Source organism: Zeus faber (genome assembly GCF_960531495.2).
Source record: "Zeus faber genome assembly, chromosome: 7".
Lineage (NCBI taxonomy): Eukaryota > Metazoa > Chordata > Actinopteri > Zeiformes > Zeidae > Zeus > Zeus faber.
In genome coordinates this window covers 308807-333289 of record NC_137203.1, presented here as the reverse complement: position 1 = coordinate 333289, position 24483 = coordinate 308807, and the positions used below count along the sequence as shown (strand labels likewise).

At 43.4% G+C, this 24483-nt stretch overlaps 1 protein-coding gene across 1 annotated transcript in view; it reads right to left on the bottom strand.

Annotated features, from left to right (window-relative positions):
• LOC307232624 (formin-binding protein 1-like) overlaps nt 1–23929 on the bottom strand; it is a gene marked incomplete at both ends in the record, with an annotated part of 58851 nt that extends 34922 nt beyond the window's left edge. Inside the window, 9 exons of the mRNA XM_080003725.1 lie at nt 453–641; nt 4720–4866; nt 7757–7885; nt 13966–14049; nt 15973–16035; nt 16148–16295; nt 18921–18977; nt 22080–22195; nt 23903–23929. Of these exons, the coding sequence (XP_079859851.1) occupies nt 453–641; nt 4720–4866; nt 7757–7885; nt 13966–14049; nt 15973–16035; nt 16148–16295; nt 18921–18977; nt 22080–22195; nt 23903–23929 (960 nt within the window). The remainder of the gene's footprint in view (nt 1–452; nt 642–4719; nt 4867–7756; nt 7886–13965; nt 14050–15972; nt 16036–16147; nt 16296–18920; nt 18978–22079; nt 22196–23902) is intronic.
• Nucleotides 23930–24483: the final 554 nt, after the last annotated feature.

The window sequence follows — 24483 nt, the reverse complement described above, 5'->3', positions numbered from 1 at the left end:
AATAAAGATTCTTAATTCTATAATGATCAGGCATCTGGTCCAATATCTGGCCCAGGATCTGAGGTTTCCTTCGACCCTCATCTTGAAGCTGAAGGAGTCTGGAGATGACCACAGTTCTTCTACTCCAGCCCTCATATCTATAGAGCCTCTAACATTCACAAAAACACTCAAACTTTGACTCACTCAAACACTCAAAAATCCCCACAAACTTTGCTTCTACTACACAGAAACCACTCCAATGTGCGCAAAATACAACAACACACCTCTTCCTCCACCTTCAGAGCTACAGACAGTTTTCATTCAACAGAAATGTTTGGAATTCTGTCCCAAATTGCTCATGGCATTTCCGGTCCTGTTAAATTATCCATTGGACAAGTTTAATTCTAGAAACAACACTTTGACCCGTTTCAATAAAAACACATCGGGGATTCTGTGTGTTTTTGTGTGCCCACCTTGTTCTTGCGGATGAACGGCCAGAGTTTTCGTCCGTTGCGTCCGGTGTTCCTCTGAACTTCGGCTCTGTTGTCAAGGTAACTGGACTCGGAGACGCTCCGCCTGATGGGGGCGCTATGCTCCTCAAACTCAACGTCACCTGGAGGCTCAAAGCCCGACTTGTAGACCTCCACCACCTGCTGGGTGTCCTGAAAGGCAGATAGACGTTGACATCTGACCCTGTTGGGCAACCTGAAAGACAGGGTCCCCAGCAGGGCCCTAACCACGCCCACCCACAGATCCATGGGCTACAACAAACCATCTCATTGTCTTGCGCCTTCATTTAGCAGTTTTTCATGGAATAATAGCAGCCAAACCTACCTCGGTTTTCTAAATTAGAATAGATTTAATAATCACAATATAATAAAAATAATATGAAATACATACATTGGGTTAGGGTCAGCACACATAGAAGGCAATGCAGGAGTTTGACTGGTGGAATGTTTGGTAATCTCAATTAAATCATGTGCTTACGATAGTTCTAGGCATAATAAGGTATTCATTTGGGATAATAAGGTATTGATTTGGTATAATAATGTATTGATCTGATATAATAACATTTACATTTAGCAGACGCTTTTATCCAAAGCGACTTACAATTATTCAAACACCGACGGACGCAGCCATCAGGAGTAATTAGGGGTTGTGTCTTGCTCAAGGACACTACAGCGTGCTAGCAGGAGGAGCCTGGGATCCAACCAGCAACCTTTAGATTACTAGACGATCAGCTCTACCTCCTGAGCTACCACCCCCATAAGGTATTTATCTGATATAATAAGTTATTAATTTGGTATAGTAAGGGTATTCAAACTGAAGAAAATCCAATGAGCAGACACCTTTCAGTCAAACCCCAGACAGAAACCTTTCAGTCAGAGACATTTCAGTCGGACACTTTTCAGTCCGACACCTTTCAGTCCGACACCAGACAGAAACCTTTCAGTCTGACACTTTTCAGTCACACACCAGACAGAAAGTAAGGACCCCCACCAAAAACATGCACCCATCATTGTCTGACCCCGGGCGCGTCCACGTATGCTGCCCACTGCTCCTGGCTGTGCCCCCGGAGGAAGGACAAGCCAGGATGGGTCAAAAGCAGAGGATCCATTTCACCGGCCACCATCAAAGCATGTGTGTGGGTGTGTGCAAGCATGTGTTGTAGTGTGGTGTGTTGTGTGACGAATAAAGACTGTTTCTTCAGTAAGACACCTATTAGACAGACACATCCCAGACAGACGCTTTTCAGTCAGACACCAGACAGACACTTTTAGGTCAGACACCTTTCAGTCCGACACCAGACAGAAACCTTTCAGTCACACACCAGACAGACACCTTTCAGTCAGACACTTTTCAGTCAGACACTTTTCAGTCAGACACCTTTCAGTCGGACACCTTTCAGTCAGACACCAGACAGACACATTCCAGTCAGACACCAGAGAGACACTTTTCAGTCTTACAGACACTTCTCAGTCAGACACCTCTCAGGCAGGCACCTCTTAGGCAGACACCTCTCAGTAAGACACCTCTCAGTAAGACACCTCTCAGACAGACACATCCCAGACAGACACATCCCAGACAGACACCAGACAGACACTTTTAGGTCAGACAGACACTTCTCAGTCCCACACCTTTCAGTCCGACACCTTTCAGTCAGATACCTTTCAGACAGACACCAGACAGACACCTTTCAGTCAGACCCTTTTCGGTCAGACCCTTTTCAGTCGGACACCTTTCCGTCGGACACCTCTCAGTCGGACACCTCTCAGTCGGACACCTCTCAGGCAGACACCTTTCAGGCAGACACCATTCAGTCAGACACCATTCAGTCAGACACCTCTCAGTAAGACACCACTTTTAGGTCAGACAGACACTTCTCAGTCCCACACCTTTCAGTCCGACACCTTTCAGTCAGATACCTTTCAGTCAGACACCAGTCGGACACTTTTCAGTCAGACACTTCTTAGTCACACACAAGACAGACACCTTTCAGTCAGACACCTTTCAGACAGACACCTTTCAGACAGACACCAGACAGACACCTTTCAGTCAGACCCTTTTCGGTCAGACCCTTTTCAGTCGGACACCTTTCCGTCTGACACCTTTCCGTCGGACACCTCTCAGTCGGACACCTCTCAGTCGGACACCTCTCAGTCAGACACCTTTCAGGCAGACACCTTTCAGGCAGACACCATTCAGTCAGACACCTCTCAGTAAGACACCTCTCAGTAAGACACCTCTCAGTAAGACACCTCTTAGACAGACACATCCCAGGCAGACACTTTTCAGTCAGACACCAGACAGACACTTTTAGGCAGACAGACACATCCCAGGCAGACACTTTTCAGTCAGACACCGGACAGACACTTTTCAGTCAGACACCTTTCGGTCAGACACCAGACAGACTCTTTTCAGCCAGACACCAGACAGACTCTTTTCAGTCAGACACCAGACAGACACAATTTAGTCAGACACCTTTCAGTCAGACACCTTTCAGTCAGAAACCAGGCAGACACTTTGCAGTCAGACACCAGACAGAAACCTTTCAGTCCGACACCAGACAGACAACTTTCAGTCAGACACATTTCAGTCGGACACCTCTCAAGTCGAACACTTTTCAGTCAGACACCTTTCCCTCAGACACCTTTCCGTCAGACACCTTTCCCTCAGACACCTATCAGTCAAACACCTTTCAGTCAGATACCTTTCAGTCCGACACCTTTCAGTCAGACACCAGTCGGACATTTTTCAGTCAGACACTTTTCAGTTACACACAAGACAGACACCTTTCAGTCAGACAGAAACCTTTCAGTCTCACACCAGACAGACACCTTTCAGTCAGACACATTTCAGTCGGACACCTTTCCGTCGGACACCTTTCCGTCAGAAACCATTCCATCGGACACCTCAAGTCTGACACTTTTCAGTCAGACACCATGCAGACACCTTTAAGTCAGACAGCAGACAGACACTTTTCAGTCAGACACTTTTCAGTCAGACACCTTTCCCTCAGACACCTTTCCGTCAGACACCTTTCCGTCAGACACCAGACACATTTCAGTCAGACACTTTTCAGTCGGACAGAAGACGGACACTTTTCAGTCACATACCAGACAGAGACCTTTCAGTCAAACAGCAGTGAGACACTTTTCACTCAGACACCTTTCAGTCAGAAACCAGACAGACACTTTTTAGTCAGACACCTTTCGGTCAAACAGACAGACACTTTTCAGTCAGACACCAGACAGACACTTTTCAGCCGGACAGACACTTTTCGGCCGGACACCTTTCGGCCGGACACCTTTCGGCCGGACACCTTTCGGCCAGACACCTTTCGGCCAGACACCTTTCAGACAGACACCTTTCAGACAGACACCTTTCAGACAGACACCTTTCAGCCAGACACCTTTCAGCCAGACACCTTTAGTCAGACACCTTTCAGTCAGACACCACTTTGTAAGACACCTCTTTGTAAGACCCCCTCAGTCGGACACCTTTCCCTCGGACACCTTTCCGTCGGACACCTCTCAAGTCGGACACCAGACAGACACCTTTCAGTCGGACACCAGTCAGACACCTTTCAGTCAGACACCTTTCAGTCAGGCACCTTTCAGTCAGACACCTTTCAGTCAGACACCTTTCACCTTTCTGCACACATTCAGTCAGACACCAGACAGACACCTTTCAGTCGGACAGAAGACAGACACTTTTTAGTCAGACACCAGACAGGCACCTTTCAGTCAGACACCAGACAGACACTTTTCAGTCAGAAACCAGACAGACACTTTTCAGTCAGACAGACACCTTTCGGTCAAACAGACAGACATTTTTCAGTCAGACACCAGACAGACACTTTTCAGTCAGTCAGACACCTTTCAGTCAGACACCTTTTGGTCAGACACCATTCAGTCAGACACCAGACAGAAACCTTTCAGTCAGACACAAGACAGACATTTTTTAGTCAGACACCTTTCAGACAGACACCATTCAGTCAGACACCATTCAGTCAGACACCTTTCATTCAGACAGCAGACAGACACCTTTCAGTCAGACAGCAGACAGACACTTTTCAGACCAGCCCATTATGACTATTTACTTTATTGATAAAATGCTGCAGAGATTTTCTAATCTCTTCTATTTGGGAGTTGAGGTATAGTGGGAAGTTAATCCTTCAGAAGAGACAGCAAGACAGACAGGAAGTGGTGTCAGTACAGACAGGAAGTGGTCAAGTACCCTGCGGGGCTGGATGCTCTCTGCTGCCCCCATCAGGCCGTCCAGGCAGCGGCTCAGGATCGGTAGAACTTTCCTCTCCACGTCGGCGAAGGAGTGCATGGCGTCGGACACTTTCTGGATCCTGCGCTCCTCCATGTCCTGCACACGCTACACACACACACACACACACACACACACACACACACACACACACACACACACACACACACACACACACACACACACACACACACACACACACACACACACACACACACACACACGTTAGTAAGGACCCCCCTCAAAAACATGCACACATCATCACACATCATCGTCTGACCAGCGATGGACACTCGTCCCCGGGCGCGTCCACGTACGCTGCCCACTGGTCCTGGCTGTGGCCCCGGAAGAAGGACAAACCAGGATGGGTTAAATGCAGAGGAACCCTTTCACCGGCCACCATCCAAAGCGTGTGTGTGTGTGCAAGCATGTGTTGTGGTGTGGTGTGTTGTGTGACAAATAAAGATTGTTTCTGTTTTTATGATATCAATATAACATAATCACAGCTTATGTTACTAGTAATATTTTCCTTGTATATGGCTGGTACCAGCGTGCAGTATTACTAGTACACCTAGTATTAGTTGCCCTCGACTCGGGGCAGATCCTGCACCTTGTCAGGATATCTCCTTGACAAGTCAAAACAGTATTCTGGGAATAGCGAAAATAATTGTTCACAAAGAGTGAAACAAGGTTTCTTTGATTCATTTATTGCACTGCGCTGTAACTTTAATGCATTTCCATTTTTTATTGTATGTATTCTATGTGTTCTCTTTTGTAATTTATGTATTCTACTTTTAACTTAATGTATTGTATTTTTTACGTTATGTATTCTACTTTTAACTTTATGTATTCTTTTTTTTAACTTTATGTATTCTTATTATATTTTACTTCATGAATTCAAATTTCTACTTTATATATTCTATGTACACTATTTTTGACTTTAAATATATTCTATTTATGCTATTTTTAGCTTTACGTATTCAAGGTATTCTATTTTTTAACTTTATGCATACTATGTGTTCTATCTTTTACATTATGTATTTTTTTATACTTTACCGCATTCTATGTATCCTACTTTTTACTTCATGTATTTTATGTATTACTTCATGCATTCTATGTATTACTTTATGCATCCTATGTATTACTTCATGCATTCTATGAATTACATTTTTTACGATATGAATTCAATTTTTTACTTATGCATTCTAGGTATTCTATTTTTTATGTTATGTATTCTACTTTTAACTTCATGTATTCTATTTTTTATGTTATGTAATCTATTTTTTACTTTATGGATTCAATTGTGAACTTTATGTATTCTATTTTGTACTTTATGTATTCTATTTTGTACTTTATGTATTCTATGTTGTACTTTATTTTGTACTTTATGTATTCTATTTTGTACTTTTTGTAATTCTGTGTCTTTAATTTTTACTTTATGTATTCCATATTTTCTATTTTTAACTTTATCTATTTTATGTATTCCATTTTTTACTTTGTGCATTTACTTTGTGCTCTGTATTCTACTTTTAACTTTATGAATTCTATGAATTTTATTTTTTACTTTATGTATTCTATGTATTCAAATTTCTACTTTATATATTCTATGTATGCTATGTTTAGCTTTTAATATATTCTAAGTATGCTATTTATAAACTTAACTATAAACGTATGTATTCTATGTATTATATTTTTTTTACTTTATGCATTCTATGTATGCTATTCTATCTTTATGTAGAACCAGTACTCTGGTTCCTATTTATGGTTTTTTTTCTATATATTTTATATTGTTTATAGTGCTTACCTTGATATACTCTATTTTCTGCTGTCCCCTTTTTGCTGCTGGAACAATGTAAACTTCCCCGGTGTGGAATGAATAAAGGTTTACCTTGTCTCCTATATATTCTATTTTTTTTACTTCATGAATTTTATGTGTATTCTATTTATCTTTATGTATTCTGTTTATCTTTTTGCTTTATGCTTTCTATTTTTTACTTAATGTATTCTATTTTTAACTTTATGTATTTGATGTATTCTATTTTAAACTTCATGAATTCTATGTATTCTGTTTTTAACTTCATGAATTCTATGTATTCTATTTTTTAACTTTATGTGTTCTATGTATTAATTGTTTTACTTTATGCATTCTATTTTGTACTTTGTATCCTATTTTTAACTTTATGCATTGTTTTTAACGTTATGTATTGTTTTCATTTTTTTACTTTATGCATTCTATTTTTTACTTTATGTATTCTGTTTTTTACTTTATGTATTTGATGTATTCTATTTTTACTTTATGCATTCTATGTATTATATTTTTTATGTTACGTATTCTACTTTTAACTTCATGTATTCTATTTTTTAAATTATGTATTCTATTTTTTACTTTATTTAATTCTATGTCTTTAACTTTTACTTTATGCATTCCATATATTCTATTTTTTACTTTATGTATTTTATGTGTTCTATTTTGTACTTAATGTATTCTATTTTAACTTCATGTATTCTATGTGTTCTATATTTTGTTCTTCATGTATTCTATTTTTAACTTCATGTATTCTAGTTTTTAAATTATGTATTATAATTTAACTTCATGTATTCTATTTTTTACTTTATGTAGTCTATTTTTACTTTATGCAGTCCATGTATTCTATTTTTTACTTTATGTATTCTATGTCCATTTATCATGTGTTTCTATTGCACTTTCTTAATGCTTTTGATGTTTTATGTGAAGCACTTTGAATTGCCTAGTTGTTGAAATGTGCTCTATAAATATACTTGCCTTGCTTTACTAGCAGTAGTAGAACTACTAGTAGTAGTAGTAGTAGTACAAACCTTGTATATAACCGGTACCAGGGTGCAGTAGTGCTGGTGCTGGTCCATGTTGAACTGCTTCAAACTGCTCAGATATTCCTGTACTAACAGTAGAACTAGCTCTAGTAGTTATACTAGGAGTAGTAATAGTAGCAGTAGTACTACGAGTAGTAGTAGTACAAACCTTGTATATAACCGGTACCAGGGTGCGGTAGTGCTGGTGCTGGTCCGTGTTGAACTGCTTCAAACTGCTCAGATATTCCTGCTTGGTGTCTTCGGCCGCTTGCTGCTTCTGCTGCGCCGCCTGACGAGCCTGGGGCCACAGTTCGAGAAACTTGACTAAGGTAGTTAAATAGCTGGTTAGATGGTTAACTAAATTGTCAGTTAAGTTGGTTAATTATTTTCTTTTTATCAGGGTGTGAAACATACAGGGCAGTGTGGAGCAAAGAAAACGGAACAGCTCAGTGTGGATCATCTCTGGTAGAGACAGGAAGTACGATGATAGAGACAGGAAACCTGATATAGACACAAGAAGTGCGATGACAGAGGCAGGAAACCTGATGTAGACACAGGAAGTGCGATGATAGAGACAGGAAACGTGATGTAGACACAGGAAGTGCGATGATAGAGACAGGAAACGTGATGTAGACACAGGAAGTACGATGATAGAGACAGGAAACGTGATGTAGACACAGGAAGTACGATGATAGAGACAGGAACCGCGATGTAGACACAAGAAGTGCAATGACAGAGACAGGAAGCGTGATGTAGACACAAGAAGTGCGATGACAGAGACCGAGAACCTGATGTAGACTCAAGAAGTACGATGATAGAGACAAGAAACGTGATGTAGACTCAAGAAGTACGATGATAGAGACAAGAAACGTGATGCAGACACAGGAAGTGCGATGATAGAGACAGGAACCGCGATGTAGACTCAAGAAGTACGATGATAGAGACAAGAAACGTGATGCAGACACAGGAAGTGCGATGATAGAGACAGAGAACATGATGTAGACACAGGAAGTGCGATGACAGAGACAGGAAACGTGATTTAGACACAAGAAGTGCGATGATAGAGACAGGAAACCTGATGTAGACACAGGAAGTGCAATGATAGAGACAGGAAACCTGATGTAGACACAGGAAGTGCAATGAAAGAGACAGGAAGCGTGATGCTGACGCAAGAAGTGCGATGACAGAGACAGAGAACCTGATGTAGACACAGGAAGTGCGATGACGGAGACAGAGAACCTGATGTAGACACAGGAAGTGCGATGACGGAGACAGAGAACCTGATGTAGACACAGGAAGTGCGATGTAGACAAAGGAAGTACAATGTAAAAGAGAGGAAGTGCAGATGTAGACACAGGAAGGGTGATGTAAACATAGGAAGGGTGATGTCGACACAGGAAGTGCAATGTTAGAGACAGGAAGTGCGATGGTAGAGACAGGAAGCGTGACAGGAAGCTCTGTACCGTCTCCCCGATGTGATGTCACGTTCAGGTTTCGGGTAATGTCAGATTTTTAGGTGGGCGTGCCCAAATGCATTACAAAAATGAGTCCAGCTGCAATTATAAGTAAAACGAAAATAGTTCTTAAATTGGATTGTGACATAATTTCCCACATTAATTCACTGGAAATGCCAACCTGGCAACCTTGGGAAAATACTGTGAGTAGCACAACATTGTAACAGATTCTCTGTGGTGTTTGAGCGACTGCAGCTAAATGACTCCATCAGTTATTCACACCGTAGCGTCTGGTAAGGATAATCACATCGTATGCCAGCTACTACGCCTAACTATATACAGTACACACATTCATGTAGTAATACAATAGACAGTATACACATTCATATAGCAATACTATATACAGTATACACATTCATATAGCAATCCTACAGTGCATCCAGAAAGTATTCACACCCCTTCACTTTCCCCTCATTTTGTTATGGAACAGCCTTATTCCAAAATGGATTAAATTATTTTTTTCCCTCATCAATCTACACAGAATACCCCATAATGACAAAAGCGAAAAAGGTTTTTAAGAATTTTTTTCAAATGTATGAAAACTAAAAAACTGAAATATTGCATGTACATATGTATTCACACCCTTTACTCAGTACTTTGTGGAGGCACCTTTGGCAGTGATGACAGCCTCCAGTCTTCTCTGGAATGATGCTACAAGCTTGGCACACCTGTATTGGGGGGATTTCTCCCATTCTTCTCTGCAGATCCGCTCAAGCTCTGTCAGGATAGATGGGGAGCGTCGCTACACAGCTATTTTCAGGTATTTCAAGAGATGTTCAATTGGGTTCAAATCTGGGCTCTGGCTGGGCCACTCAAGGACATTCACAGACTTGTCCCGAAGCCATTCCTTCGTTGTCTTGGCTGTGTGCTTCGGGTTGTTGTCCTGTTGGGAGGTAAACCGTCCCCCCATTCTGAGGTCCTGAGCGCTCTGGAGCAGGTTTTTAAATCAAGGATCTCTCCGTACTTTGCCCCGTTCATCTTTCCCTCGATCCTGACTAGTCTCCCAGTTCCTGCCGCTGAAAAACATCCCCACAACATGATGCTGCCAACACCATGCTTCACTGTGGGGATGGTATTAGCCAGGTGATGAGGTGCCTGGTTTCCTCCAGACGTGACGCTTGGCATTGAGGTCAAACAGTTTAATCTTGGTTTCATCAGACCAGAGAACCTTGGTTTCATCAGACCAGAGAATCTTGTTTCTCATGGTCTGAGAGTCCTTTAGGTGCCTTCTGGCAAACTCCAAGCAGGCTGTCATGTGCCTTTTACTGAGTAGAGGCTTCCGCCTGGCCACTCTACCATAACAGCCTGATTGGTGGAGTGCTGCAGAGATGGTTGTCCTTCTGGAAGGTTCTCCCATCTCCACAGAGGAACCCTGGAGCTCTGTCAGACTGACCCTCAGGTTCTTGGTCACCTCCCTGACCAAGGCCCTTCTCCCCCGATCGCTCAGTTTGGCTGGGCCACGGTCTGGAGACCACGGTCAATGCTGCAGACATTTTTCTGTACCCCTCCCCAGATCTGTGCCTCCATACAATCCTGTCTTGGAGGTCTACAGACAATTCCTTTAACTTCATGGCTTGGTTTCTGCTCAGACATGCACTGTCAACAGTGGGACCTCATAGAGAGGTGTGTGGCTTTCCAAATCATGTCCAATCAATTGAATTTATTACAAGTGGACTTTCTCTGAAACAATGAAACAAACCGGAAACCTCCCGGCAGGTTGCAGTTTAACACCTCACTTTTGACAGATAAAGAATTTAAACATTTCTTTTCAAGAGAATGGACTTCCTTCATTGAACTGAATGACTCCCCAGAAATATCACCATCCTTACTTTGGGAAGGTAGTATTATTTCATTCACCACTCACAAAAAAAGAAAGGACAAGAATGCCAAAATAAACTCGAACAGCGACTAAAGGAGTTGCACTCCCAACAAGCCCACTCATCTTCTGAGCAAATCCGAAATGAGATCAAAACAATTACATCTCAACTTGATACTATCATCCATCAAAAGACACAAATCCTTATTCAACGAACAAGAGCAAATTATTATGAATTCAATGACAAATTAGGTACATTTCTTGCCAATCAATTGAAATGTGAGAGAAAAATCACTTATTACAGCCATCAAAGATTTACAGGGTAAATCTCCGCAAGACATTAATAACATATTTAGAGACTTTTATAATAACCTATATCACTTGGATAATGAATCGATTATATCAAACATTCACTCATTCCTTGATGATATTGACCTTCCTAAACTTTCGACGGAGCAGGCTACCACCTTAGATCTACCACTTAAAGAACTCAGGAAAGCGTTCTTCTCTATGCCCAACAATAAATCACCTGGATCAGATGGCTACCCAGTGGAATTCACTGGGTACTTATAGGTTACAGAGATTAAGTCAACTTCCACCATGCCTCCACGCATGAATACTGCTCTCATTTCAGTTTTTCTCAAACCCAAAAAGGACCCAACCCTCACCTCCAGTTAAAGACCCATAAGCCTTATTAATTGAGACCTTGAGATTATAAGTAAAACCCTAACCAACAGAATTGAAAAGGTACTTCCATTTATAATTAACCCAGATCAAACAGGCTTTGTCAAAGGCAGACACTCATCCAGCAATATGCGTCGTTTATTAAGTCTGATGAGCAAATCTAAAAGGAACAACTTTAATACTATTAGTGCCTCTTTGGATGCCGAAAAAGCATTTGATAGAGTTAATTGGACATATCTCTTTTCAATCCTCAACAAATTTGGCTTGAGAGAGTCCCTCATTCAATAGATCAGAATCCTCTACAACTCTCCATCTGCTTCTGTCATCAGCAACGGTTACACTTCACAGCGTTTTGGGGGTGGGGGTGCTGTCTACCGCCCTCTGTTCTATAGGCTGCATGCTCGGCGGCCGGGGGCTGACTAGGGGCCTGATGGGGGCGCGGAGCTGCCCAATATGGCGGAGGCACATGGCGGACCGCTCCGCTCCCTTGGCTGATCGCTGTAGGTTGGCTGCCACCAGGTACGGGAGGTGGGCGCACTGGGGCGTGGTTGGGTCCAGGGTAAGGGGTCTGTGTTGTTGCTCCCTGGCCTGCTGCGCCGCTCCCAGTGCCAAAACTCATACTCAGCACATACACCACACAATAGACCGAGGGCTTGCGGGATGGGCGGGGTGCAGGCTATGTGGGTGGGGATGCGGCGGGCAGCTGCCATCTTGCCTGTCACGCTCCTGCCCAAGCGTGCTTCTCGTCCGTCCCAAAATTTTAATCCCACTCACATTAGCTTAGAACACATACACTGACACACCAATCCTACTCCGAACAACACTCCATCGGACCAGGGTCTGCGGGACAGGAGGGGTGCGAGTGATTCGGGTTCGACTTGCCTGGGTGTGGGGGGCGGCTGTTGGCCTTTTGCTTCTGCGGTGCGGCTTCTCTGCGGTGAGCGCCCCGGTGCTGGGGGTGGCAGAGGGCCTGTATACCTGGCGGCCTGGGGGGGGTAAATCGAGGTGCCCCGCACTGCTACCTGTATGGGCACTTGGCACTCCGGGCGGGGGGTCTGGTCGGCTGCGGTGGGGCGGCCTCCCCCTTGTGCGAGCCGTGGGGGTCCTGCCGGCTCCCCCGTGGGGCGGGTGGCTCGTGCGGGATGTCAGTCTGTCGCCATGGGGCCATGAGCCGGGCCCGCGGTCTGTGCCTTGTGCCCATGGCCCGGGTTCTGTGCCGGCGGCTGCGTCTTGTGCCTGCACCCGGAGGTTGGTTGTATGTGTGGGCCCCTGGGGTGCGGGGTCTCCTCGTGCTCCCTGGGACTGGGTAATGCTCCTCGGGGCTGGGTGTGGGGGTTGCTCCACGGCCCTCTTCTCTGGGGGCCCGGGGGTCTTCTGTGGCCGCAGAGCAGGGTACCCGGGAATTTCCTTCAGCCATAGGTGTCCACGGGGCTGTGGAGTTCGGGGGGGCTTCGGGGCCCCTTCTGCTGCTTGGGGAGGGGGGATGGTAGCTCAGGAGGTAGAGCTGGTCTTCTAGTAATCTAAAGGTTGCTAGTTCGATCCCAGGCTCCTCCTGCGAGCATGCTGTAGTGTCCTTGAGCAAGACACTTAACCCCTAATTGCTCCTGATGGCTGCGTTCGTCGGTGTTTGAATAATTGTAAGTCGCTTTGGATAAAAGCGTCTGCTAAATGCAATGTAATGCTTGGAGGCACCGCGACATAATACCGACCTTCTACACTAGTACCAATGGGAATAAGTCATGTACACGCCACGACATAATACCGACCTTCTACACTAGTACCAATGGGGATAAGTCATGTACACTCACTGGTGGACATCTTACGCACGCACGCAGGCACGCACACACGCACACTATTTATTTTATTTTTTAAGTAGTTTCAGTTGGCATTTAGTGCTTGTGTATTTTGACCAAGAATTGCATGGTTGGTTCACAAAATGGGTGCAGGTTGGCAGGTCTGAAGTTGCTCTTTAAAGGGTGAAGCTGCAGGAGTGACGTTATAACAACCCAAGGGTGAGAGTCCAAACATCCATACTAACCAATCGATACTAGAAATAGTATCAATAGTTCATGAATCAATACTACATCAATACCTGTCAATACTAACAAATCAATACAATTAGTTAACAACACTAGGTTGAGATGGAAGAACCTACCTTCAATGTACACCGCTGGGGGCAGAGAGGGAGACAGGAAGAGTCAGAGAGAGACAGGGCGAGAGATATAGGGAGAAAAAGAGAGACAGGGAGAAAGACACAATTAAACACTAATAACCGTTTTCTGTCTACCTCCAAGTTGGTGTTGTCCCTCTACCCGTCTCTCTACCTGTCTGTCTGTCTCTCTACCTGTCTGTCTCTTTTTGTACCTCCATGTTGTCGCTGTCCATCTTGTCGTAGTTCTGTTGAGCTCGCTCTGCTTCTTTACATTCTCTCTCAAAACGCCGTTTACTCTGCACACAAAGGAACATTTATAATAAACATGTTGGGACAGGTTTATAAATAACCACTGTGTTATGACGGTTTATTAATAATAAATACTGTGTTATGACTAGTTTATTAATAATAATTACTCTGTTGGGACAGGTTTTTAAATAATAACCACTGTGTTATGACGGTTTATTAATAATAATTACTCTGTTGTGACAGGTTTATTAATAACCACTGTGTTATGACTGATTTATTAATAATAAATACTGTGTTATGACTGGTCTATTAGTAATAATTACTGTTATGACTGGTCTATTCGTAATAATTACTGTTATGACTGGTCTATTAATATTAATTACTGTTATGACTGGTCTATTAATATTAATTACTCTGTTATGACTGGTTTATTAATATAACCATTGTTATGGCGTCTATTAATAATAATTACTATATTATGACTGGTTTATTAATAATAACCATTGTTATGACTGGTCTATTAATAATAGTTATTGTGTAATGACTGGTTTATTAATAATAACCATTGTTATTACTTGTTTATTTACAATAACCACTGTGTTATGACTGGTTTATTAATAATAATTACTGTGCTATGACTGTTTAAATATAATTACTCTGTTATGACTGGTTTATTAATAATTACACTGTTACGACTTGTTTAATAATAACAAACCATTGTTATGACTGGTTTCTTAACAAAACCACTGTTTTATGAGTGGTCTTAATAATAATTACTCTGTTATGACTGTCTATTAATAATAGTAACTGTGTAATGACTGCTTTATTAATAATAACCATTGTTATGACTTGTTTATTTACAATAACCACTGTGTTCTGACTGGTTTATTAATAATAATGACTGTGCTATGCCAGGTTTATTAATAATAATGACTGTATAACGGCTGGTCTATTAATAATAATTACTCTGTTATAACTGGTTTATTAATAATAATTGTGTTATGACAGGTTTAATAATAAAATCATTGTTATGACTGGTTTCTTAACAAAACCACTGTTTTATGAGTGGTCAATTAATAAAAAATACTCTGTTATGACAGGTTTATTAATAATAACCATTGTTATGACTTGTTTATTTACAATAAACACTGTGTTATGATTTGTTTATTAATAATAACCATTGTTATGAGTTGTTTATTTACAATAACCACTGTTATGAATGGTGTATTAATAATAACCATGGTTATGACTTGTTTATTTACAATATCCACTGTGTTATGACTGGTTTATTAATAATAATTACTGTGCTATGACTGTTTATTCTTATAATTACTCTGTTATGACTGGTCTATTAATAATAGTTACTGTGTAATGACTGCTTTACTAATAATAACCATTGTTATGACTTGTTTATTTACAATAACCACTGTGTTATGACTGGTTTATTAATAATAATTACTGTGCTATGACTGGTGTATTCATATAATTACTCTGTTATGACTGGTTTATTAATATAATTACTCTGTTGGGACAGGTTTATTAATAATAATTACTCTGTTGGGACAGGTTTATTAATAATAACCACTGTGTTATGGCTGATCTATTAATAATTACTGTTATGACTGGTTTATTAATAATTACTCTTGGGACAGGTTTATTAATAATAATTACTATGTTATGACTGGTTTATTAATAATAACCACTGTGTTGCGGCTGGTCTATTAATAATAATTACTCTGTTATGACTGTTTATTAATAATTGTGTTATGCCTGGTTTCTTAATAAACCATTGTTCTGACTGGTTTCTTAATAAACCATTGTTATGACTGGTTTCTTAATATAATCAACATGAAATGACTGAATTCTAAATAAAAACGGTGTAATGAATAACATTTTCCACACTATGACTGAATTATTAACAATATTTACGATGGTATAATAACTGGTTTATTAACGATGTAATTACTCACAGACTCCAGCTGCTTCCAGGAGTTTTCAATGTGTTGCTGAGCTCGGCGGCCATCTTGGAAATGCTATAAAACCCAGAGGTACTGATTACTGCCAAATATCTGGGCTGGTCACCATTAACCAGTACATGTTGGTATTTGTGTATTTAGTATTCACATTGTGTATTTCATGACTTACTGATTTCCGCTCTGCCTTAAGCTCCTGTGTGTAGCGCATTAGCTCGCTAACGATGTCGGAGTGCAGGTTCTGTGCTAGCGCCTCCCGGTGGCTGGCGCAGTCCTGCAGCTCACGCAGCGTCAAGCTAAACGCACGGCACCAAGAATACCTGCAAGACCAAAGAAAGGTCAGGAAGAGTAGTCAGTATGTTGACCTGATGGAGATGGACTTCTGGTCTCCAGAAGTTCCTTTAGTACGCCCTAGAAGATAAACTGATGATCTGGTAGTATCAAGTAATGTTCTATCTATCACTAACGACATTAAGGCCATCCTGAACGAAAAGAAGAGGGCGTTCAAAGATGGCAACCGTGATGAGGTGAGGAGAGTGCAGGGGGCACTCAAACTTACAATCAAGGAGGCAAAAGACAGTTATAGGAGAAAGCTGGAGAAAAAAACTCCAGCAAAACAACATGAGGGATGTGTGGAGTGGCATGAGAACCATCACTGGGTTCCAGAAGACTGGTGGCACGGGGTTGGAGGGCCGTGCAGACCGGGCCAATGAACTGAACCTATTTTTCAATAGGTTTGATACTGCGGCCCATCCCCCACAAGTCTCTGCTGCTGGCTGCTCAACAACTACTGCCACTTTATCTCCCCCTCCTCCTCCTCCTTACAGACCCCTTGTCTGCGCCTCACCGCCTCAATTCACACCCACCTACTCCCCCCTCCCCTCTGCTCTACATCATGTCCTCCACAAACTGAGGACCCCACCCCTCCCCCAACTGTCACCTCTGCAGTGTCCTTCACGCCTGACCTGGTGAGAAGACAGCTGACAAGACTCCACTCTGGCAAAGCTGCAGGCCCCGACGGTGTATTTCCCAGGGTGCTTAAAGCCTGTGCCCCCCAGCTGTGTGGAGTACTCAGTCAAGTCTTCAGCCTGAGCCTGCACCTCCAGAGGATCCCTGTGCTGTGGAAGACGTCCTGCCTCGTTCCTGTGCCGAAGACGCCGTGTCCCAGCGACCCTCAGTACTACAGACCGGTGGCTCTGACGTCCCACATCATGAAGACCTCGTCCTGGAGCAGCTAAGGCCTATGGTCAGGCCTTTCACTGATCCACTGCAGTTCGCCTACCAGCCCCGCCTGGGAGTTGAGGACAGCATCATCTACCTGCTGAACAGAGTCTACACTCATTTGGACAAGCCGGCGAGCACTGTGAGAGTCATGTTCTTTGATTTCTCCAGTGCTTTCAACACCATCCGTCCGACTCTTCTGGGTGAGAAGATGGCTGTGATGCAGGTGGAGGCCCCCAATCGTGTCCTGGATTGTTGATTACCTGGCGGGCAGACCACAGTATGTACGCCTACAGAACTGTGTATCGGACAGGGTAGTCGGCAACACTGGGGCCCCACAGGGGGCTGTCCTCTCTCCCTCCTGTTCACCCTCTTCACCTCAGACTTTTACCTCAGACAACTATTGCACTGAGTCCTGCCACCTTCAGAAGTTTTCTGATGACTCAGCAATAGTTGGTTGTATTAAAAAGGGTGATGAGAGTGAATACAGGACTGTTGTGGGCAACTTTGTCACCTGGAGTGAGCTGAACCATCTGCAGCTCAAGGTGACCAAGACAAAGGAGCTCATAGTGGATCTGAGGAGGGCAAAAACATCCATGACCCCTGTTTCCATCCAGGGGGTACCTGTGGACACTGTGGAGGAGTACAAGTACCTGGGGGTGTACTTCAATAACAAGTTGGACTGGACCAGAAACACTGAGGCAGTCTACAAAAAGGGCCAAAGCCGACTCTATTTCCTACGGAGGCTGAGGTCCTTTAACATCTGCCGGACGATGCTGAGGATGTTCCATGAGTCTGTTGTGGCCAGTACCATCTTCTTCGCTGTCACATGCTGGGGCAGTGGGCTGAGGGTCGCAGACAACAACAGACTAAACAAACTAATCAGGAGGGCCGGTGATGTAGTAGGAGAGGAGCTGGACACCCTGCATCTGTGGCAGAGAGGAGGGTGCTGTCCAGGCTTCAGTCCATCTTGGACAATGTCTCACACCCTCTCTACGACACACTGGCCCAGCAGAGGAGCACCTTTAGCAGAAGACTCCTCTTACCCAGATGCACCACAGAGCGCCACAGGAAATCATTCCTGCCTGTGGTCATCAATCTCTACAACGCCTCCCTCAGAGAGTCAGACAACCCCTCTCTGTAATCTGACCTCAAAACACGGATATCCACTTCTGCACTTTCTTCTTTCACATTTTTAACTGTACATTTTACACTTTACCATGTGTATATAGATATGTTTATATATTTATTTATATATAAATATGTTTCTTAATAATTATGATATGTTGTATGTAAATATGTTCTATGTAAATATGTTGTATGTAGATTGGAGTTATAACGAAAGTAATTTCCCCCTGGGATTATTAAAGTATTTCTGATTCTATCAGGCAGTATCTAGTAATGGTCCATCTGGTAGTATCTAGTAATGGTCCATCTGGTAGTATCTAGTAAGGGTCCATCTGGTAGTATCTATTAAAGGTTCATCTGGTAGTATCTATTAATGGTCCATCTGGTAGTATCTATTAATTGTCCATCTGGTAGTATCTATTAATTGTCCATCTGGTCGTGTCTATTAATGTTCCATCTGTTAGTATCTAGTAACATTCCATCTGGTAGTATCTAGTAACGGTCCATCTGGTAGTATCTAGTAATGGTCCATCTGGTGGTATCTAGTAATGTCTTGCAGTATTCGCAGTTATTTTAAGGTAGTCCTCGGTTGGTACCTGCTTTCCTCGTCCTCTCTGCAGTTCTTCTTGTGTTGGTACTTCTTGGACAAGTTCCTGCACAGAAAACACCACAGGGAAATTATGAACTATACTATTGCATATCAGTGGCCAACCGAAATGGGTTTTTCAATGGCTGAAAAATGTATCAACTAAATAAATATCCACACGTAATCAAAAAATTTAACTTTGAAAAAAAAACATATGAATGAAAAATAAATAATTATAAACAATAAGAAAATATATCATAAAAATAAACAGCATCCTATTAAAGTCTGGTTGGGAAATAGAGTCTCCCTGTTGCAGAAGTGCAGGACTTATTATTCACAAGTAAAGCATTTCCACAAAAACATCCTGTTTTTACTAAATGAAGTCCCAAAACAACAGAAAGCAACAGGGAGATGGTGTGACGCCGCACGGGATACACAGGGTTTTTGTTTGTAACGGGATGGAACAGGACAGTCCCTTAACACAATTGTGTTTAAAAAATGTTGTTTCATATAAGTAGGAAATACACAAAAATGAATAAATCTAAAATAAAAACACAGGAAAACAGGAGATCACACACAACAGAGCGCTGTCTGGAGGAGAACAAAAAAAACTCCACTGAAATTCTTTGAGTTAGATTTACGTTTTAACTCAAATTCGAAGTATTTACAAACAGCACTCTTGCTGCTTTCTTGGTCGCAGAGGGTCTGCACTTGTCATTTTTAATGAGCTAACATCATAACAAACCAGAGTTAATTAGACAGTGAAGACAGCGAGTGAGTGAAAGGAGGCGGGGCTATGTGTGCACTGCAGCTGTGTGTGGGTGTGTGTGTGTCAACTCGCTGTCTGAGAGAAGAGAGCGCGAAGAAGGGCAGCTGCTACGGGTGTATTGATAGTGCCAAAAATGAGTACTGAAACCATGTCAAATATTCAGAATCGATATGTATAGAGAAATCTATATTATTGACAACACTAGCCTGAAGACATTATTTGTTTATCAGTCTCGTGAGCGCAGGCATCGGCTGATGCTGATTATCTCAAAATGAGCAAATATCAGCCGACCGATCAATCACCCAATCATTAGAATATATTAGGTGTGTCCCAATTCTGATTAGATATCGAAAATCGATCTAAATGAGCCTTCGATATCGAACTTCGAAATCACAATCAGGTTCACAATGAGTAATGTTGCCCGACATGGTCGCCGTATTGGGGCGGTCGAGATCTTCCAGTAAACAAATGCAACGTGCGTAACTTTCATGAAGTTTGGGCTCAGAGCTTGGAGCAGGTCTTCTGCAGTTGGCTCCAGCCCCGCATCCCTCAACGCACACTGCACCTCCTTTGTTTAGAGAAAGACCACTCTGATCTGAGCTGCAGGTAGAAATTTGCCTTTTACTACCAGCGTTCCCCTCTGGCAAAAATAGCTTCTGTTTTTCTGTGCTTATTTTGGTGAGTAACTTAAAAGTAGTGTAATAAGAATCTTATTGTTTATTATTCGAAAGTCTAGTTTTGCGAAAGCTCTGAACTGTTTCGGTGTGTTGTTTAAGTATTCTCGCATTTTTGTTATTTAAATCAAGTGTTCCTTTTCAAATCGAGACATGTAATTCTAACAATGGCAAAGCTGTAAGTGCTGAAGAAAAAAGTTCAAATCAAAAATCGAATTGAATCGGACTTTAAAATCGAAAGTCAAATCTAATTGTGGATTTAGAGAATTGTGACACTCCTACTATTTATAGTACTATATACAGTACTACACTGATTTTTCTTTACTTTTCTTCACTATATTGAGGGTTAGACGGTCAGGGAATGGGGGTAGGAGGTCCCTTCTTCACTATGTTGAGGGTTAGCAGGTTAGGGTAAGGGTTTAGGAGGTCCCTTCTTCACTGTTTTGAGGGTTAGCAGGTTAGAGTAAGGGTTTAGGAGGTCCCTTCTTCACCGTGTTGAGGGTTAGCAGGTTAGGGTAAGGGTTTAGGAGCTCCCTTCTTCACCGTGTTGAGGGTTAGCAGGTTAGGGTAAGGGTTTAGGAGGTCCCTTCTTGACCGTGTTGAGGGTTAGCAAGTTAGGGTAAGGGTTTAGGAGGTCCCTTCTTCACCGTGTTGAGGGTTAGCAGGTTAGGGTAAGGGTTTAGGAGGTCCCTTCTTCACCGTGTTGAGGGTTAGCAGGTTAGGGTAAGGGTTTAGGAGGTCCCTTCTTCACCGTGTTGAGGGTTAGCAGGTTAGGGTAAGGGTTTAGGAGGTCCCTTCTTCACCGTGTTGAGGGTTAGCAGGTTAGGGTGAGGGTTTAGGAGGTCCCTTCTTCACCGTGTTGAGGGTTAGCAGGTTAGGGTAAGGGTTTAGGAGGTCCCTTCTTGACCGTGTTGAGGGTTAGCAAGTTAGGGTAAGGGTTTAGGAGGTCCCTTCTTCACCGTGTTGAGGGTTAGCAGGTTAGGGTAAGGGTTTAGGAGGTCCCTTCTTCACCGTGTTGAGGGTTAGCAGGTTAGGGTAAGGGTTTAGGAGGTCCCTTCTTCACCGTGTTGAGGGTTACAGGTTAGGGTAAGGGTTTAGGAGGTCCCTTCTTCACCGTGTTGAGGGTAAGCAGGTTAGGGTAAGGGTTTAGGAGGTCCCTTCTTCACCGTGTTGAGGGTTAGCAGGTTAGGGTAAGGATTTAGGAGGTCCCTTCTTCACCGTGTTGAGGGTTAGCAAGTTAGGGTAAGGGTTTAGGAGGTCCCTTCTTCACCGTGTTGAGGGTAAGCAGGTTAGGGTAAGGGTTTAGGAGGTCCCTTCTTCACCATGTTGAGGGTTACAGGTTAGGGTAAGGGTTTAGGAGGTCCCTTCTTCACCGTGTTGAGGGTAAGCAGGTTAGGGTAAGGGTTTAGGAGGTCCCTTCTTCACCGTGTTGAGGGTTAGCAGGTTAGGGTAAGGGTTTAGGAGGTCCCTTCTTCACCGTGTTGAGGGTTAGCAGGTTAGGGTAAGGGTTTAGGAGGTCCATTATTCACCGTGTTGAGGGTTAGCAGGTAAGGGTAAGGGTTTAGGAGGTCCCTTCTTAACCGTATTGAGGGTTAGCAGGTAAGGGTTTAGGAGGTCTCTTCTACACAGCATAGAGGGTTAGCACGTCAGAGTAAGGGTTTAGGAGGTCCCTTCCTCACTATGCTGAGGGTTAACAGGTTGGGTAAGAAGAAATTTCCTTGAATACCTGATTTGTTTGGTGTAGCTGAGTTCAATGTCAGCCCTTTCCTTAACAAACTTGGTGTAGCGCTCCAGGAAATCGATCCCCCAACTGGTGTGTTTTTCCAGGTTCTCAAACTGGTCCTTGAAACACAGGAAACACACAAAATAAAACATGATATCTCATCTGAGAATATAATACACAAATATAGGTATATTGTAAGTTGTGATATATTACCAATAGCCTTTGATATTACAGAGATAATTAGCTGCTACGGCATAACAACAACCACAACAACCACCACCCACTGGAAAAGCAGCCAGGTGGAGCAGCTGTTCTCATCAGCTGATGAAGGGAAAAGGAAATAGAGCCGTCACAATTACAAAATGATTGCCAAATCAAGTAGATGAGCTAACCGAGATGATGTTGTAAAAGGGTTACGATAACACCATCACATGTGCCAATCCAGATGTCCAGGGAATTTAAAGCCAACATTTGAAATGTCACAATAGATAAAATGTGGTGTTTCTGTTTCCTTCAGTTGGGTGGACTCAAATTAAATGTCTTCTATTTTTTATAATTCAATGTCAATAAATACTTCTTCTGGAACACCTACATATGTGTTATGAGGCTGGTACACGCTTAGACCATGATAATGGCATAAAAAGAACAAACTAAATATAGTGTTCCTTGCAATTGTATGTCAGTGGTCAATGAAAATGTCATGAGAGAGAGCAGCAGCTGGTTGATGCTGTTTGGTGAGTACTGATGACTCTCCATTACGGAATTAAACACAATATCAGAGCAATGTCCAAGTTTGAGTGCATTTATGGATTTTTCTGTTCAGAACTTTCTTTCTGGGTTTCTATGGAAATGTGCAGATCAAGGCAAAACAGATTCTGGTAGATTTGCTCCAATCAAATGAACCTTCAGGTCGAAGAGGAGAACATGCAGATATTATGGTCCGATAAGAGAAGAAAACAAGACATTCATCTATCCATCCTGACCTCATCGCTGACCCACCAGACAAAGGAAGCTCACTTTCCCTCTGATATCACATGACATGAATCATCAAAACATCTGTCCCAGTATCAAAGCAACTGGAGTCACAGCTGAACATTCTTTAGAAACTTTGAGGGATTTTTTGTGATGAAAGTATGTTAGACAGTGAAGACAGACAGAGAGACAGGCAGGCAGGCAGGCAGAAAGAGAGACAGATAGACAGGATGATATGAGAAAATGATGAAAACACAGATAAATAAATAAATCGAGGTAAAGAAGGGAAACACTCCCGTTGCATTCTGGGTAACGTCCCTTTGCCTCGTGCAGCAGTTTGCTGGTTGTCTTGGTGACAGCCTCCGTCTCGCGCATCATGGCGGACAGGGGCAGGGGCCTCGAGCCCCGGTACCGGAAAGCTAACCGTCCACGCTGGACGGTTAGCGATGCCTCCCCCCGGAACCGTCCCCCCGCAGGAGGCGAACCGTCCCCCCGCAGGAGGCGAACCGGCCCCTCGGAACCGTCCCCCGCAGGAGGCGAACCGTCCCCCCGCAGGAGGCGAACCGTCCCCCCGCAGGAGGCGAACCGTCCCCCCGCAGGAGGCGAACCGTCCCCCCGCAGGAGGCGAACCGTCCCCCCGCAGGAGGCGAACCGTCCCCCGGCAGGAGGCGAACCGGCCCCCGCAGAAGGCGAACCGTCCCCCCGCAGGAGGCAAACCGTCCCCCCGCAGGAGGCGAACCGGCCCCTCGGAACCATCCTCCGGCAGGAGGCGAACCGGCCCCTCGGAACCGTCCCCCCGCAGGAGGCGAACCGGCCCCCCGCAGGCGGCGTGCCGTTTCCCCGTAGTAGCTCACCCACAGATCGGTTCCCCAGCTGCTCATGGCTCCGCTCCGGCTTCTCTCTGGATGTGACAGACACTCACCGGAAGTCTCATTCATTCCTATGGCGATAAGTCCCGCCCCTCGGCGCTAAACCACGCCTCTCTGCGGTGCTGCTAAGGCCAGCCTGGCCGCACGCGGAGCCACTGCACATGCTCACTGCTCTGCACGCGCACGCGCCTGTTCTTCGTGTCACAAATGATTTTATTCAAGTAAGTTATAAGAATTACAATATCCACGGCAATAAAACAGATGATAAAGAATATCAGTCAAAATGTTGTGTTTTTTACATGTCCATGTATTCATGCTTCAAGAGGCTGGAAAGACCTGGAATCCTAAAAGCAACCAGATGCAAGGCGCTGTGTGGGTTTATGTTTTTTACTTTTTTATTTCAAAATGTTAATACAAATATTGGTGAAGATGAAACGTAAACAAGGAACAATGTGTGTGTGTGTGTGTGTGTGTGCGCGCCCATTCTGCTTTCATCTCATCACCATGGCAACATGGCAAGAACAGGAGCGGTGGCTGATGGGACTTTGAGGAGTCTGGAGTTTAAA